This window comes from Falco biarmicus, chromosome 10, assembly GCF_023638135.1.
Source record: "Falco biarmicus isolate bFalBia1 chromosome 10, bFalBia1.pri, whole genome shotgun sequence".
Taxonomy (NCBI): domain Eukaryota; kingdom Metazoa; phylum Chordata; class Aves; order Falconiformes; family Falconidae; genus Falco; species Falco biarmicus.
In genome coordinates this window covers 27301657-27320728 of record NC_079297.1, presented here as the reverse complement: position 1 = coordinate 27320728, position 19072 = coordinate 27301657, and the positions used below count along the sequence as shown (strand labels likewise).

The 19072-nt window shown below is 37.2% G+C and overlaps 1 protein-coding gene across 7 annotated transcripts in view; it reads right to left on the bottom strand.

Annotated features, from left to right (window-relative positions):
• Positions 1 to 19072, bottom strand: part of PPFIBP2 (PPFIA binding protein 2) — a 102975-nt gene that overhangs the window by 24470 nt on the left and 59433 nt on the right. For 6 of the 7 annotated variants that reach the window (XM_056353207.1, XM_056353208.1, XM_056353209.1 and 3 more), the window contains 3 exons: positions 18816 to 18929; positions 9189 to 9320; positions 1300 to 1392 (listed from right to left, as the gene is read on the bottom strand). In XM_056353207.1, the coding sequence (XP_056209182.1) occupies positions 1300 to 1392; positions 9189 to 9320; positions 18816 to 18929 (339 nt within the window). Of the gene's footprint in view, positions 1 to 1299; positions 1393 to 9188; positions 9321 to 13111; positions 13133 to 18815; positions 18930 to 19072 lie in introns of those variants that run through there. The other variant, XM_056353214.1, reaches the window with a different exon arrangement.

The following is a 19072-nucleotide window of genomic DNA, read 5'->3' as shown; positions in this document are numbered from 1 at the left end:
ATACCAGATTTGGATTTGCCTTCCCTAGTCTATTTGATCTCATAGCTTTTTTAAATGCCCTCTTTTTCTTTAATGTCTCATTCCTGTCATCTCTACAATAGTTTTTCTACTTCCTCTCTCTTTCCCTGTACTTTCTTCTCCTTTCTAGTTCTGCATCTTCTCACACTCAATGGGTTTTACAATTCTTCTTATGCTCATTCTGCTCCTACACTTTCCACAGTTTTTATCTGTCTTGGCAGCTGGCCACACACTGCTTGAGAAAATATTTTCCCAAAGAACTGTTCATATCCACCACGTCAGAGAAAACATCTTCATGGATTCAAGAGCTATTAACAGGAAAAAACCACACAATAGCAACATTTCAATATTCACCCAAGAATTCTCAAAAGAAACAAATGGTAATACAAATAATAGCTGTCTCTCATTTTGGGATCAAACTACCAAGTATTAAAAGAAAACTTAGCTTAATAATTTGAAATGTTTTTCCAAGATCCAACCACAACTCAAAAAAGTCAGTTATTCACATGAACAGGGACTGCAGTACTACACAAATGAAAGGAGATGTGATTACAGCACAAAAGTGTACCTCAACAGGGAAAAATAATGAGGTGCTTTTTAATCTAGTGGAAAAGGGCTAAAAAAAAAAAAAAAAAAGAATCAAACTATAAATAAAGTGCAACTGTTTAACAATGAGAATATTCAACTAGAAAAATTAATTGCGGAGGAAAATGAAATATTGCAGACATCAAGTTTCTCCAGATTATGATCCAACAGTTTTCCAGGATTTAAGGTCAACAGAAGGGTAAGTCAGCTACGCACTTCGATATGCATGAAGTCAAAGCAGATGATCTAATGGTGTATTTTAGGCTTAATGTCTATTAAAATAAATTCCATACTAAGTGAACACCCAACCAACGTTGCATGTCTCTTCTCTTCAGTCTGGAAAGCTTGTCCAGAGACTTGTCACCATTACACAAATAAAGTACAGAAAACCTTCAAAGAGGCCTTTCTTCAGAACAAGCCTTTTGTAAGTCAAAATGCCTTTGTTGTTTGGTTTTTTTTAATAAGAATTAAAAAAAGGTAGAAGACTGGAAACTGCAGGGAGGGAGCAAAAGGCACAAAAAGAAGCCACAAAAACTTTAAAAGAAAATACTTATTCCAAAGATAGTTGAAGAAAACTTCACAGTAGGCCGTGAAACAAAGCAATTGTAAGAAAAGTAAATACTGATGAAAAGAAGAGCATATTCCTTTCTAGCTGAAATAAGTCTGTCATTAGTAAATGCCAGGTATTTTGCTTACTTTAGTTGCTTTTAATTTCCACTCGTATTGATTTCTTTCGTTTTCCAGTTCTTCCACTTTAAATTTGAGGTGTCTAAGTTCCTGTAGCAAACTCTGAAAAAGAAGAAAAGCAATTAAAAGTAAGATTTCTCTGGTAGATATGTATTTCTCATAGTCCTGAATTAAAAGATCATGCATGAACCACACAGTAATGAACACTGAACCACCACATCAAAACCCATGACGTAGTCTAAGATGACAAAATCTATTTTGAATTGAGAGATAAGGAATACTTTCCCAAACTCCACTTGGAATTATGAACTAATTTCTTAGTCATATTAAGGAAGATAGCTGAGCCTGGTGAAGTTGTATGCCTCTCAGTGAAAAAGAGCCAAAAAATCCACAACTGCAGTCTCATGTAACCTTAACTATTGGGTTTTTTGGGGGGCTGAGGTTTTTTTGTTTGTTTGTGTGTTTTTTTATTTTATTTTTCAGCCACCTCAGAAAGTAAGCAGAAACAGGCAGTGCTAAAAGATTACTAACTTTATTAAAGTGACAATCGTCTCCCCAAACAGGTGTTTAAGGTGCTCACCAAGAAAGGTAACACACAGACTGAATGGTATCTACCAAGTTACAGGCATTTAATAACACATACAGTCAAATACAACTGCAAATACACTACTTTCAGCACCCATGTTTGACAGTTTGCAAACAGAGTTGATGCAGCTTAGAGCTGCAGCCAGCCAGGGTTCCTAGCACTCTCTGTCTTTTCCTCTGACAAAGTTGTCTCTTAAATGTACCTCCTCCCTTTCCTTGATAGAAGAAGATCTTATTGTTTATTCTGAAGGACAATATCATTAAATCCTTGATTGAGCTCTGATGAGACCAAATGTCTTAAAATGAACCGAGAAAAGGAAAAATTTGGAAGTGTAATCCAATTTTGGAACCCTGTACAGTATATACATTAAACAGCCATACTATTATATTGGATTAAATTAATATTTGTTTTTAATGACTCACAGATTTAACTCTCATTATTTTCCCAATATGCAGCTTGCACTGTAGTCTAATAGTTCTGGACAGAGGCAAGCTCAGAAACAATAGCACTACTTTAAAAATAGGCATCGTACCCAAATGAGTTACTTTTGTAAAATAAACCTATGAGAAAAATTACTGAAAAACTCCCTCACAATATAAGCAGATTACTTATGAGTTCTCGGTATCCAGATTTTAACTAAAGAGATGTGGCAACTAAAGCAAACTGATTTAATAGCATTATTAAAATAGACTTTTTCAGGCATACCAGTATCATTCCACCTTCAGCAAATTTAAGCAGTTTATGTGACGTTTGTTTTGACATGTGACATACTTTTGATCAAATACAACTAGGATCTGTAATGTAATTTCAAAAATGCTTTTCTGGTAACTGCTAATGTCAGAGAATAAACAAAAATGCATTGGATTTGCTGTTTTTAAGGTACAAACATATTTTTATTATGGCTCTTTTTATTCACTTTAACATTATCATTAAAAAAAGAAAGGATACATTTCAGCTAAGTCTTACCTGAAACTGTATTTTATGCCTGTTTTAAGCTTTTAAAATATTCAGGAATTAATAACCTGTGTTCAGAGGACTGGTTAGGGTGCACCATCATGCACAGCTAGGGTTACATTATCATGAGGAAAATTAGCAATCTACCAAACCATGCTAGCATGCTGCATATCAAACAGGTAAATCTCAACTAAGGAAAAAAAACAAACTTCAAAATAATAATAATAATAAAAACCACACCGCACCAGCACTACAAACCTACAAGTAAAAAAATCATAAAAAACCTGAAAGAGGAAATTGAGTCTTTAATATATCTGTGCTTTAGTAGGCATACATCAATGGTCACCATATTTGTTCCAATTACCAGGGGTGGGCTGTCTGAGGTGGGGTTTTTTTTTTTGGTAATTTTTATCACCACCTCATTCTTTGCTAACTAAAGCCACAAAGATCAATGCTAGCAATTCACAACATAGCTCTGGTTAGTGGAATTTAGTTTCTGCACCAAAAGAGAAAAGGCAATACGCAGGCTGCTGCTAAGTTGTACTTCTCGTACGTCACACTGAGAACAATCCTTCTGGCTGAGAGTCTCTACCACTGATCTTGGACTAGATTGAGGACCATTAGGTGTAAAGTCTGGTTTCCTATCTTGAGACTTTCTTTCTTGAATTCTACTATTAATTTCCAGCTGCAGTCTACACATCTGCTCCTGTAGCTCACTGATCAGGTTCACTACTGACTGAAAACATGGGAAGAAGGGGAAAAAAGACAAAACAAAAAAAAAAGGAGAGATGAGAAAGAATATGATGCAAAGAAGATAATTGTACAGTTGCAGCACAAAGAAATACATGAAACACGTCAAAGGCCAACTAAAAAACAACAGATGATGTGTTTCCCTTCTGATAAAGCATATATGAAAGGGTATAAACCTGGAATATTGCACAAAGCTAAATCTTAAATAGAAGAGAATCTATATTCCAGACTAATTAATGATTCCAATTCTAATTTGAAGGTAAGAATTTGGCGACTCATTTTTGGAAACTTATAAAGTCAGCTGAAGTCAGATATTGGGAAAAATTGAAACACATTTTAATACGCTGGCTCAGAGGCATACATTTGCTGAAATGGGATTTGATTACATTAATTTACCCAGCCAAATCATCAACACTAGGAAGAAATTGCCAAGTGCTCAGTTAAGGCCATAACCTACTCTTTCACAATTTATACACAGAATTTACTAGTAAAGTAATTCTGTTTCCAGGTCTATCATGGGTCAGAAAAATAACTCCATTACGTAGCTTGCTAGCTAGGCAGTATCTTGACATGGGGAAAGAGTTAAGCAACATACACAGGAGAAACCAAAGAATCCCACAGAAGAAAAAGCAATGACTCTGAAGTGCATTGATTTGCTGGACAGTTTCTTGAATTTGTGTGTATCAATGATGCACGCCAAAAAATCCAGCTACAGAAAGCAAACCAAAGACAAGTATTAAAAATCTATATAACATTTCACTTAAATTCCCTAACTCATCAGCAAATAGTGCTGGGTATTTTCTCAGGTATTACAAGCTTAGAGTGCCTTTCCCCTAATTCTCATGTACATGAATATATGTTCTGTGATTTCTCAATCTTCTCAAGTGGAATACATTTGATGCACAGCAGTCTTCCCATAATCTCAACTCTGGTGAACCAATAATCTCAAAGCTAGGGAACAGCTACTGCAAGGACAGGACACTATTCTGGCCAGGTAAGTTTTAACACAACCAATTTCAAAATGCATCAGCATCCCCAGTCAACTTGAAACATTTGCAAAGATTTCCTTTCATAAATGTATGTCTCAGTTAGGTAAGAGTTTCACATTTTTCTAGCACACTGTGCTTATGATGAAATTCAGAAAAGCAGTTGCATACATTTCACTTTACACATCTTATTCTCAATCAAGATTCACAATGTCTGATGCTCATCCTCTTTCATCCAACAACACTTTAATGCATGTAAATGAGGATTAGTTCCATAAACAATCAAAACATTTAGAAGAGTTCTGGGCCCACTGCAATACCCATTTTTTTATAGGCTGACATGTTTTGCCAGGGCTGCACAGATTAAGAAAAGCCCCTCTAAGTGAAACCGTATGCTTTGTATGTTCAGTGGGTACATCAGCCACTTTGCAACAGTTGGACATTGCTAAGAGTATCCCCCTAGCTAACTCATCCCCTTACCAGTGCACTGCAACACAGAACATCCATAGTGCCAGCTGTATTTACAATTTATATACTGTCCACAACCCCTCCATCTTCCATGCTTTGATTTTGTTTCTTTTTTACCATCATCTCCACAATCTGATAACTCATTGAGCAGTACCAACTGGAGACTGGAATTGTCAGGGCACAAATCCATCTCCCTTGCTTTCCTTCAAGCACCAAGGCTTTAGTCTGTGCTTGTCTTTGACAGAGAACACTGTTAACCCATACGAGGTTCTGAAGAATCACTGCTCAAAAAAGATGCAGAGACTTTTGAGCACAAACTGACAGCTGCTGCAGCTGTGGCAACATGGGAGAATTCAGAAACACTTCTGCTGCCACCTTGTAATTCTTTCTTTTTTGCCTCACAGTGAAAACAGGAATGGGAAACACTGCATCCATGCAGACTTCCCTCAGAGCAAACTAACTTTACAGAAATGGCAGAAATCTTTATCCCAGTGAAGGATAAGAGGTCTATGGAGGAGAAACAGATGAACTCCAGCTGCAATATATGTCTTTGCAGTTGTTTCTACTTCCAAGGTAGAGAAGGCTCCTCATTTTTGAGATTCTTTCACAGCATGAAGGTTTACTAACACTAACATACTGTATCTTGAATTCGATTCAGGTGAGACAACATACCACACTCCCCAGTGGGAGTCATTGGCTCACTGACTCAAGTTTCTCTGAAACTGCAAGTAACTAGATATTTAATTCAGAAGTGTCCACAAGAGCCATAAAATGCTTCCCAACAACTTACAGCAAACTTCAGATCCTCAGTATGAAAAAGCAAAACCACAAAAATGGTTTTTGCTAAAAAAGAAAAAGTAGAACAGAAGAAGGGCTGTTATGCAAGCTGGAATGGACAATTACTTCTGCAGTCTCCTGATAGTGACAGAAGGTCTCTTCTGTCTACGCTCAGGCAGAGCAGGCACCTGGGCTGCCATTAATCACCTGATAATGCTGCTCACTCATACCCAGCTGCATTAAGAAAACGTATCTCCAAAATTTCTAAGGCTTCTCAGATAAAAGCTACACAAACCCTCAGGTGGGATTTCAGAAACCTTCACAGCCTTGCTGCAGCAGAAGTAGAACTTCTGAATGACAAAATTATCTAAAAAACTTTTTAGAATGACAAAGTCAAGAGTGAGACTGCCTGTTTACAAGCAGCTATTCTCCTGGCCCCTGTGTTTTATATATATATACATATAAAAATAAATGGCACTTTAGATTTAGCATGTGCTTTTGAAGAGCCAGAGTCAAGTGGCATTCGGTGTGAAATTAATACCTTTCAGAGGATGTTAGAGATGCTTGATAAACTCTGCTGCTAACTAAAACCAAAACTAAACCACAGCTGCACAAGATAAAGTGAAACGAAACTGACACATGAAAACATGCTCATATTTAGAAGGATATCTTAATTTGCTTTGTTTCCCCCCAACCCAACCAAAGAAATATTTCTATAGATAAATTCTATGTGACGGGAAACAGCTGCTGTATAAGAAGTCAACACAAAGAGTACAGAGCAAACATGTTTTAGCTGAATTACTCTGCAATGTCACATTTAATTTTAAACCTTTTAAAACCTGCTATTATATTTAGCAATGGCAGGGTCAGGCATGAATTAATGAACTGTTTTAACTACTGGATGCAACACATGCAGCACTAGGGTGAAAACTGAGAACTATTACTTTTGATAGCAGGAAATCTATCAAATCACTGTTGTGCTCACCTCTGCCAATCCTAAACTCAGTCTTGAAAGCAGCAATTGGCCAGCTGCAGTCTGTAAGAAAGGCTCTAGCTCTGTCACCAATAGCTTTGTTCCACTTACGTAAAAATATTAACTGCAATTTCATTTGTGGCGTTATACGCTATAAAGGCATGTTGTAGTAGTCACGATATTCAGAGATACAATTACAGCAAGATTAATCTCATTCTGTCACTGTCAGTTTGGAGAACTGTCTCACTCTGAAGCCATTAGATTACCACAACACAACCGTGTATGCAGGAACAAGAGCAAAGTAAAGGTGGACTGTGCTCATAAGAGTGGTTTATTCACTAGAAAGATGTAGTTGGGAAGTGGAGGCAAGGAGTTCAGGAAGACACCCAAACTATTACCAAACGCAAGCAGCAGTTCTAGTCTAATAGTACGAAGAAAATATATTAATAAATTTCATTCTGATGTTTGAAATTGTGTTTGTATTTAAAAATTAGTCAAATTTACAGTAAAAGGACCTGAAATAGGGCTCAAGCATTAGAATTCAAGTAAACATCCTATCTGATTGAAAACACCTGTTTATCTTGACAAATTGGATTAATGCTTAATCAGGACAATCTGAAATCATTTTAACAATGGTTCAGTGAGGCAACCAAAAATGCTGTTTATTTCCCACAGTTTTACTTACACCAGTTTTCCTTGCTTTGTATGTACAGGCTTGTGACTTTCAACAGGCCAGAAATCTAATCACATCTTGGGGTAGTTAATAATTCAGGGCATACTTAACACAATGATTCTCAACTTTTCCATCAGATTAGAATCCTTTTCCATCTCAGCAGGAATGTTTCCTATCACCTAGCATTACACCACAGGCTTCCAGGACCATAAAGCTCAACTTTTCTCTGCAAGGGGGCCACACACCTTGTTGCAGTGACACGAGTTTCACATAGCCTCACCCCATCACAGGGGCAACTGGGCGCTTAGAAGTCCTCTCAGTGCAAAGGCACTCAAAAGCTTCCTTCCTTTCCAGGAGCCAGGCTGCCTGTGCAAGTCCTGCGATTATTTAGGCAGCCTTGTGTCCTGGCATCTGAGGTGTAATGGGAAGTGCCGAAGGCCTCTGAGGCGGCCGCTGCTGGGACTGGGCTGCCATCTGTAGCAATGAGGCGCTGCACAGACCTGTTTCCATTTTCAGGTAGTACAAGGCTGCTTAGGCCTTCTGTACACAGACACAATTATGGGTGAAAGAGCATGAGGCAGCCACAGATGGTAAAAACAGCAGCTGGTGCCTCTCTGGCTTGCAATCTCTGCCAGCAATTGCTCTCTTTAAGCTATCTATTAATCTCTAAAGAAAACTTCAGAGGATAAATAAGTTAAGAAACAAACACACTCCAAAAGTATTATGTCACTGCAGGTAAATTACTTACGCACAGTTATCAAATACTCCACTAGCAACATAATGGAAAACAAACTTCTAACACCGCCTGAATTTCAAATTCTAAGTCAATGAAGAACATACAGTCTTTTTTCAGTCAGCAATGTGTAAATCTTGGACCTAATAATCCTCCCTTGTCAGGAAATCTTCCCCTGCTAGCTCATCCCCTCACAGGACCACCAAGTAGGACAGCACGTGGCGATTCGTATGAATTACTTTTCCACAATCCCACTCCCTCCCAGGTCCCTGCTGCCACTCACTGCCATGAAATGGGTGTTGTTTGCGTGACTCCTTGTTTCATACTCTCTTTCTTAAACAATATGGCAAAAACCAAAGCTGCTTTGATGTCCAGGACTCTCCACATCTGAAGGGGAGTACGGATTATAATTGCCTCCAATGCATGTTTTTTCTTTTTCTTTTTTTTTTCTTGCTTTCTTTTTCCCCCTGTTTTTTATTATGTAATGCCAAGGGGAAAGGCTCATTTGAGGAAAACGCCCTGCCCCTTGTCTTTCTCTCTCAAGTGCCAGGAATGCACCGAAATCACCAAGGGTGATCCCCCCAGTGTCTGTAGCACCCCTGATACTACTGCGCTGATGGTCTTCTCAGCCACAACAGTGAGGAAACAGAAGAGCCCTGCAGGCCTCACACGGCCACACCAGTCCAGCTCCTGTGGGAAGGAAAGGGTTAAGTAAATGCCAACTGTAATGTATGCTTCTGGAAGGCACTTTGTGCCTTGATTAAAGCCAAACAGCAGCCTCTGAAGTATAATGAGAGAGGGGAAAATAAACCACATTCCAAAAATGCATAATCATATTCCTCACTGAATTCATAGCATCAATGATAGGGACTGTGCTGTGAGCACAGAAAATCCTGTTGCACGCCGATTTCAGCTCAAAAGCTCAGATGTATAACAGCATACCATACACAGCTGATAGAAAAAAAACCCAAACCGATAAGCTAATGAAAGAAACTCACCTCAGCTTTGTTCTGTTTCTCTTCATATTCACTCTGTTCCTTTTCCATACCAACCAGCTTAATCTTCAGGTCTGAAACTTCAGCCATTAGATCTAATTTCTGAGTCTCTAGTGACGTTCGACTTAGCAACTCCTGAAAGCACAGCAGAAAATTTTCTCCAGTTATTTGTTTAAACACCTGACAGAATGCTATGTGATTTATTGGCAGACCCATACTAAAGTCTCTACCCTGCTATTTAATGTTTTCATTACAACAGCAAAACGATTCACTTCTTCAGAAGTCACACTTGCTACTCTATACAATGACAAAATATAAAAATGCAGCAAGATAGATTTGTTGTAAACATTTACTGTGGGCAGAAAAAGTAACTAAAAATAAATAATGGAGTGATTGGCAAACTCATAGGAAAGCAAAATACCTCTCCAAAACATATATACTTTGAACTGTTAGAACTGTGTGTTTCTCAAGTGCTGCAGTTATTTTCACCTAAACGTCCTCCTGTGTTAATTACTAAACCACTGTGTCCCCCTCCCTGCTTGAAGAAAATGTGTGGCAGAGTTAATCCCCAGGCAAGACATGACATCAGAAAACAATACTAAGCTGAACAAACACAAACCTACACAATGCCACATGACACATTACAAAACAGTTGGCTACTTCCTAAAATACTTGTCAGACAAAGCTACATTTCAGTATTACAATGAAACATTTTAGAATTTCTTATCGGGTGTTATTCAGTAAAGGCAGCATTACAGAATGAGCACTCTAACCAAAATAAAGTACCAAAGACAAGCAACATTTCTGCAGTCATGCTTATAGTACTTGAAAGTTTGCACCGTGTAGTACTTGTTAACTTTTGAAGGATGTGGAGGGAACAGCAGTGAATGAAAAGTGTTATGCCCTAACTGGAACCCTAAAAGGCAACGTCTAAATTGAGTAACAGCGTAAAGGAGAAACAATTGGCCACGACTCTGCTTGTGTGCCCTGAGTTTGTTTTTCAGATTGCAGAGAAAGGCATACTTCAGACAGAGTGATATCACTGTGTTTGGTAAACATTCAATATTCACACCTTTATTGCATCTTTTAGTTTTCAAGAAAGCCAAAGCAAAAAGTCTTCCAAAGTTTAACAGTGTGTATTAGGTATATACAATGCTTCTGTTGGCCTCCATCTTCAAAGAGAAAAAACTCCATTCAGGAGTTTAAGCCTTACTGAAAGATCCATACCTAACTTTCCAAGTGCCTAATTAATTTGTACAAAACAATGCAGGTTTCTAGACGGTTAAAAAATTTTATGTTAATTCATAACTGTTAGTTATTAGTGTTTTGATTATATGAAACACACTGAGGAATCACAGCAGATGAAGGAAGTGACTTAACTGAAGTTGCCATCTGTATCTATGCTGATGTTACTGAGTGATCAGAAACTGCCCTGCCCATCACCCTTTTTTTTGTAGACCATAGCTTGGAGCTGAGGAAGCCACAAAGGTTATTTTAAAAATTATATAGTTAAAAGTTCATTTGGAACCCAAATCCGCTGTACATGTAAATTGTTTTAGTCTGGTGGGGAATACTGCCCAAATTAAAAATAGTACTAAACTTGCATCTGAATTGCAACAGCAATTATCTAAGCCACCCACTATTCCCAGTGCCATGCCCACTCCTGCTGACATTGACAATGATATTTGTGTATGGATGGGAAAACAAACAAAAATGTAGCCTCATGGTTAGGGTTTTTTTCTCCGAATAAAATAAATCAAGCATTAATCAGGAAAAGATAGTGCACTGACTTTTTTTATTGAGAAACTCGAAGGGGCAGTCACCTCGTGAAATCCCAGAAGTAGCTGCTTTCTACAAAGGTGATTAAACATTACAATTATAATTCCAAATAACTCCTCTGTCTTCCAGAAAAACACTAATCTGCACAAGTTCCAGAGGCACATTCCAGTCCAGACTGGAACAGGCTCTGTACAGCTGTTAACATAGCAGATTTCTGCAGATTAAGAGGTAGCTATAAATGAGAACTTTGATATAAAATTAAGGCCACTGAAAATCAAAAAGACTAGCAGGATGAGGTGACTTTTGTCCCATGGACAGACCCTATTCACTGTTGAACCAAAACAATGTTTAGACTTTTTTTTTTTTTTTTTTTTGACACTGACATGGTATTCCATGATATGACAGGAAGATTTCTTAGTAAGGCAAGGAGACATGGCATCTCTCTAGATGTTTAACAAAACATCTGTTCTTTGAGTGCACCATCTAGCATTACTCCCCCGTTACCCTGTAGACTCCCAAATTACACTTAAGTTATGGAATGGTGAGTAATACCGCACTCCTCTCACTCTGAGTTCAGTAGCTCCATGTGAACACTAAGGCACTAGCTGGTATAAGTGAACCCGAAGGCAGCTAATGTGTGGGGGTTTTTAAAATCAACTCAAACAAAATTTTAGTTTGCTCTAAGCTGGATAATCAGATTCTCAGCTAGTATAAACTGGCATAAAACTCTTGCCTTAAAATAGACAAAATAGCTAACTATCTCTGGTTTGTTTTCAATGGAGCTACACTGATTTAAAACAGCTGACAATTTCTCTTGCATCTAGACAGTCTAACTTTTGCTTTGGAAGAAAGTGCCGTTTAAAGTAAATGTCCCTACTTGAAATGGTAACATCTGGAAGCAATTATTTTCATCTTCAAGCAGATGCTCACAGTGAACAGCCCATTAAGAATGTGACCCATTTTGTTACAGAGAAATTATAGTGTATTTCAGTGGTATGATGCAACTTGAATTCAGCCAGAATAAATATGCAATTGTAAGAAAAGAAAATACAAATTTATGTTATTGGTTTTAAAGCAGAAAAGATAATATAAGACAAGCAAAATGGTAATTTGGGCTGTAGCAGCTTTAGGAAGACCTTAAAGAGCTGAAATACAGAACAGAAATAGAACATATCCTAGCAAATCTTGTTTATAATGAAGATACTTGTTTTTAATTTTAAAATCTACTATAATTTATGAAAGTTCTTTTTTAAAACTAAACTTTTAATTTTAAAAATTAGGAAAAAGCTATTTTAAAGTAGAATAATTATTAAAGATAAGTCATGCGAAGCTGCAATATGCATGTATCAGACAGATCAATGAACAGCAAACTATTTCCAAACACAACTGTATTTTTAAAATTCACACTGTATATTTTTTAAATATTTCATCTTGATTTTCAATATTCCCAATGAAACTGAAGCACATGCTCTATACCTCACTTTCACATTTTGTTTTCTTGGAAATACCTAATTCTTGTAAAGCAGCTTGTAAAATTTAACAGGACAGAAAATAACTTAGAAAGAGGACTCTACACTTTTTCAGGCTGGCAGCTGCAAGCAAAGAAAATTCCAAGATATTTAGCACACCACAGAACAGAAGATACAATCCATGCCATACACTGACTGAGAAACTGTAAGTAAGATTTTAGTCAAGTTGGGGACCCCCCTCCCCAAAATCCCATTTTGCAGTTGTGCACTGCAGAAAATACAACACTCAATAAGTTTCATACTTTTCATCCTTACTAACGTAGTTGAGACAGACCGACCAAGCTACCTACCTGGTAAGCAAAATTCAGCAAGAACCACCGCTAATGAGGACTGCACTTTTCAAGTGCTGTGTGTCAGCTGTGGTAGAAATCAGATATTTGCTTAACTGAAAACACAGCTGAAAGCAATGTACATCTGTAATCACCATGAAATGGTGCAAGTCAGTAGTAGAGAGTGAATTACAGCCCTCCAATTCATCATTTGCCCATTATATAGTTAAGCAACAGAAAGGACAGAAATTCCCATTGCACTGCCAATTTGAACAACCCTTTGCATATGCCTGAGGAACAGATTCATGCCTACATTAACTGTAAAATAACAAAGCACTGTAATGCTCACCTGCATAGAGAGGCTGCACAACTTGAGGGCACACTCTGAAAATCTTATGCCTCACACCAGAGCAGCACAGAGCACACTTCAAAATCTGAAACACTAAGCTAGCTGCTGGCAAGGAGTTACTGCATGCTATAAACAAGTGCTGAAATTCATCTAAGATCAGATAACTCCGGCAACTGAAAGTTGAAGGAATGGTCCTTGCCAGCCAGCAAAGTTCCCGAGAAGCAAACAGATACACACCAGATTCATACCCTGCAAGCAAGATAGGATTCTGTCCCCCCTGAGTATAAGACAACTGCAAAACCAGAACAGGTACACACTAAACCGTGTCAGATTAAAGTTCTTACTCTCATACAGCTCCTCCCTGCATTCTTTTAATTCTGGTTTTTAAAAGATTCTCCATTGTGCCTCACAAAGGGCACTGCCTGGCACACTTTCCCCTGCTCCTTGCACCCAGCAGAAGCTGGCCATAAAGTGACATGAGAAACAGTTTCTACGTGTATTTTTAAGACAGAAAGAATTCTAGAGCCAAATGCTTTGTAATTTGCAGGAGAATTTATTTGATAGAAGACGCAATCATGCCTGCACAATGCAACCATCTGACAAGAGTCCCCTGAATTGCTTCTTGCAATTATGTGTCAGAAATAAGACTCATGTGTCAAAAAAAAAAAAAAGGTGGAAACACACAGTTAAACCACATTTAGGATTTGGTCAGGTACAGGAAAGACACTGCCACAGAGACCAGCATTTTGATTGGCAACACAAACTGTGCACTGTTAAGACTTTATGCCAGAGAGCTTCAATGGGAACTAGTATCTGTTAAACAAATCAAATGCAGCACTGGCATAGCAAAGAGGTAACTAACTATTCTTACTCACGATAATTACCGTAACAAATGCACTTAAAAGAGCCGTGGAGGTGAAATCTGTATGTGCAAAAAAATCACTTTTCAAAGTGATGTAACACAGCTGTCAAGATTGACAGCACAGATTCCTTAGCACCACCTGTGTTTACATTATGCATGGCTGGTACTTTCTGTTATGGGACAGTTTAGGCTACTATACAGAGCAAAAACTACTTCTGCTTTCCAATTCTATTCTACATTTGTACACAGTACAAATGAAAGAGAAGTTGATAGCAAGTTGATAGCAAGTTGATAGGAGGTTCCCCTAAGGCTAACATAGCAGATGTTTAAGATCTCCTCTTGAAAAAACAAAACTCCTTCCTTAAAATGGACTGGAAGAAAGTACTTAGAAATGCCACATACTAACTTTGAGTAAGACATATAACACATCACTGTTCTCTAAAATTGGCTGTGATTTTACATTTTAAAGCAGCTGATACACTGGAAATAGACTGTCACAGCATAAATTGTTTTCATAGGGTAATTCCAAGAGGGTGGGGTTTTTTTATTTATTTTATATCAAGACATATTCATTACAACATGCTAAGGGCAAGATCGGTAACTATTCACACAGGCTGGCCTTTCCATATCCTTTACACATTTGATGGCAAGACATAGATACCACTGGAAGGCAATTCAGTGAGACTAAACTGGTATCTTGCTCCCAGTCCTGCTCCAGAAAATTTTCTCTTAACACTTACTATCAAGGATGACCAAGGAAATGTGTTTCTTGGCCCAAACCAGAATCGTACTTAAGGACTGATATAAAGTTTTGTCCTTCGCTGTCACGAGTTTTTGAAAGACCTACTTTGTTTTAAAGAAAGAAAATGCAAACACCTTCAAGGTGAAACATGCTTATCTTGATTAGAGTCTGTAGTGGAACAAGTATCCTTACAAAAGCAAAATGTTGAGTTTGACACCGTAAGCACATCTAATGAAAACACACATGCATTATCTGTAACTGCACACCAGGGCATCTCAGGACCTGTTTCACAGGTTTGTTTCTCAAACACTGCTAAGCCATATTTTCTTTGGCTGTGATTTCATAAACAGCTAGGTCAAGTGCACATCTCACTACTGCCCTCATGCCATGCCTTGACCTTTTCTGTGAGCTGTTTCAACACGCTAACCCAGGAGAAAAACAGCCCCTTCTTTTTAAACCCCAAGTTAGTTTTCTCCCAGTCACTGAGGAAAAAATCTGATGAGCATGAGAGCCAGTATAAAGTTAAGTTGCAGAAGCACACCATCAGGAACAGGGAGAAGGATGAAAGAATGTGGCCTTCTCTTTTTTTGTAGCTGTAGATTGGCTCAACTCATTTCTTGAACGCTCACATTTTGACTAAGGGATATTGCACTATCCTCTTAGAGTGATGAAGAACCAAGATTTTCTGCAAAGCATCATCATCATCTGTTGCTACTATTACTCAATCAAGATGTTCACACTAACTGGTAAACAGCCATTTTATATGATTCATATAAAGTTTATTTTAGCTGCTGTTTCAGAAGTGTTTTCATGATCACTTTGTAGCAGGGTTCAAAACAACTGTGCATAAATCATAAGGCAGAAGGATTTTAGCCAGTAACCCCACCCTGACCAAGTGGACAAGTCTCTGCTAGCATAGATTCAGCAAAAACTATTGTGCAGGATAGCATTACATACCCTTTCTGTTGAGGAACTACCAGACACCATCATTAACTTGAAGTACATGATTTTTGTTTTCATTGTAGCATTTTGGGCACAGAATTAACTGAATCACTTTTCTTATAGTTAAAATTAAAAAGACAGGGCTTATCCTGAACTCATGTATATGGTTTCCCAGATAAGTAAATAATATGCTTATCCATACTACAGTTAGCTTAGTTCTACTAATATACATTAAAGATGTTTTAAGTTAGGGCAATTATCTTTATTGTTCCAGTTTCTATTTAGCAGAAGCAGTCAACTTAATTTCACAAAGGTGAAAATCAGTGGAGTTCAATGTATGGTGAATAAGCAAGCAGAACCACGAAATAAAATTGGATTTACATGCATCTCAGGAAGGTAATAGTAGTCTTTCTGAAAAGCAAGAATATTTAGATAGAAACATAGAGCTAGATGATTTTTTTTCTTATTAGAAATAATCTAGTTTACTGTAAAAGTAAAGAAATACTGTCTTGAAAGACCCACTAAATAGTTTTCATGGGAAAACTCAATGACAGCCCTAGTACCTTTCATCTCTTTACTAAGCATCATAAGCACTTACTTGTGCAGGACACTGGAACTGCTGGCTGAGAAGACCTGAACCCAACACTCCCCAAAACATGATTGATCCATCAGTCTAATGAAGCCTCTGAGGCCATATACTCACTCTATTTTTGACAAATTAACTGCAAGAAGGCCTACTGGCCATGTATCTTGTCCTAACCAGGCATGTCCTAACCATCGCATTATCAGGTCATTCTCTTCTCTCCAAATCTCAACTTATTCCCTGTAGAGGGTAAACTTTTCAACAAGATGAACTGTGAAAAGCACCATCAAAATAAATCATGGCCAATACGGCCCTCTGTGGAGGCATAATAAATGTGCAATTTCCCCGACTTGAAATTTTGAGAGATCTAACTTGGTTTTCCCATATCCCACTGTCTATTGGGGTATGTAATCCATGTGAGAAAGACACCAGAACTACCATTCCCTCATCACCCTCTAGTATTTCCCCTAATTTGTTCTTCTTAATGTTCACAAAACTAAAATGTTAACATATTTTTTTCTCATTCCAGTGAGGAAATAGATATTAAATATCTCAGTTTCACACTGAGTTTGTTTTTGAATTTTGGTTCAGCCATTAAAAGTACATCACCCACACTAAAATTAAAATCCTAAGTATATGTGTTTGTGTCTGTGTCTGTCTCTACGCAAAGTTCAAATGGACAAACTCATAGGGTAAAAATGAAACACAAAATTTTACCAAGTTGTGGCCTAGATAATCCTTTCTTTTGGAAAAAAAAAAAAACCAAACCAAACCCAACAAACCAAATTTGAGCTATCATACATGCTGTAAGCATGAGAGATCTGTCACTTAGAAATTTAGCACGCTTGTCAGTATTTCTGTAAATTATGTTCAAATCTAAGATCTCAAAACAACAATACAAAACAATCAACAAATTTGAGCTTACTCCTATTTAATATGCATACAAGAAAGAAAATAAATCTGAAATTACTCCCCACTTGGCAAAAATTACAGGTGCTCAAAGTAATCTCAACATTTAGATTTAAGGTTTATGTTAAACATATTTGGAGATTCTCTAACTTCTCTAGCTTTAGTACAGACTTTTGTAGCTTATCACTTCAGAATCATCTTTGTAAGCAATTTGCGCGTGTACCTAATGTCGTATGCTTTCACTGTAATAGTAATGTACATGCATTATTATATTTTGTTCTCAGATGCCTCAGTGTTCAGTTAAATCAGGCTTTAAATTCATGTTTCCTCAGAAGACCATCAAAGCAGAACATTTTAAGACAGAGAAATAATAAACAGTTGTAGCAGAAGTTACAGAGTAACTATCTAGTTTTAGATTGAAACAGGAAACTTCTACACTCTATTGTGAATGCCTTCCTGAAATTTGAAAACAGATTTTCATAATTTAAATAGTTACTGTTCTTTGAGTTTCACTTGAGATCTCACTGAAAAACTAAATGCACTCGCTATTTGCAGTTTTAAAAATGTCCCCTCATTAAAGAATGAGAATAAAACTTTTCCCAGCTAGAAGCATTTTGGGCTGCGAAAGTTCTGTGTGACCAATTCTTTTTTTGAGAAGCTTGTAGAATAATAACTTTAAAAGGTTTAGGATACAAGTTTATTTATAAAAACTGCTACTGTTTACATGCATACCTACAGGAATCTTTGTCATAATTTAAAGCTATGATTAGTTCATAGAAAGACTTGTACATTTCACATAGACTAAAACAGTAAATATATAACACAACAATTTGGGTGGGTAGAGGAAGTAAGTTCATCAAGAACAATGTCTATCCTGCAAATTTCTAGCATAGATTTTGAGGGTTAGTTACAGTTTCAAATCTATTTTTGATATCTCTGTACTGTATTACCAGTAGATGATCTGCATCTGTAATACACGCAAGTTGCATCTGGAGAGTTCTTTTGCATCAACAGATCAGCCAGCTCTGCACTAACACATGAAATATCAGGTATTCAATTTATCATTTGTTCTGCTCCCTCAACATGTAACATGAAAAAGCAAAAATTAAATCACATAGCCTGAAACTGTCAATTGAAATAAAGAAAATTATGCCTTTGTATACTGATTTTCTTTCAAAAATAAGGGGAAAGCTCCAAAATTAAGCAAGAAATGGTTATAGAACCAAACCTGATGCAGTAATTAATTTCAGCTTACTACCTGTTCAGCTTCACAGCCATACAAAAACAGAAGACAGTTAAATAAAACCTAATTCTATAACTCCTACATATATTAGATACATTTAACCTGTCTAACCAGTTACTCAACCACGTCCAAATTTAGTTCGTCAGCACAGTACAAATAAGACACAATAGTTTCATTTTACATGCTGCCACGTACAGTATTATGCAACCAGCCAATAAAATGTTTCTGCAACAGGAAAACAAAGAAACATTTATTGAAAAAAAAATAAAATGTGAAAAGCAGCAAGAGGACAATAAAAGTGGCATTTTTTTCCTGTTTTATCTTGTTGCTAAAGGCACTTACACATGCAGACAAGCTGACCATATATGTTCAACCTTTTGTTGGAGAAGATTATACAAGACACTTTCCAATCTAGATTTTTACCTGTTGAAGCATTTCTTCTGTAGCATTCAGTTTTAACTGATGCCCCTCAAGACAGATTTCCAAGTCCCGGATTTTCTCTCCTTGAGCTTCCACCTGGTCTGTAAGTACGCTCACCTGTAATTTGAGAAGAGAAGCACAATGCTACTGAACTGACTGTAAATAAGTTTCAATTACCTTATACAATTAACATCCAAATGCACATTCTAACAGCAAGTTCTCTTTTAAAGTCCTCAATGGTCGAATATTCTTGTGCACTG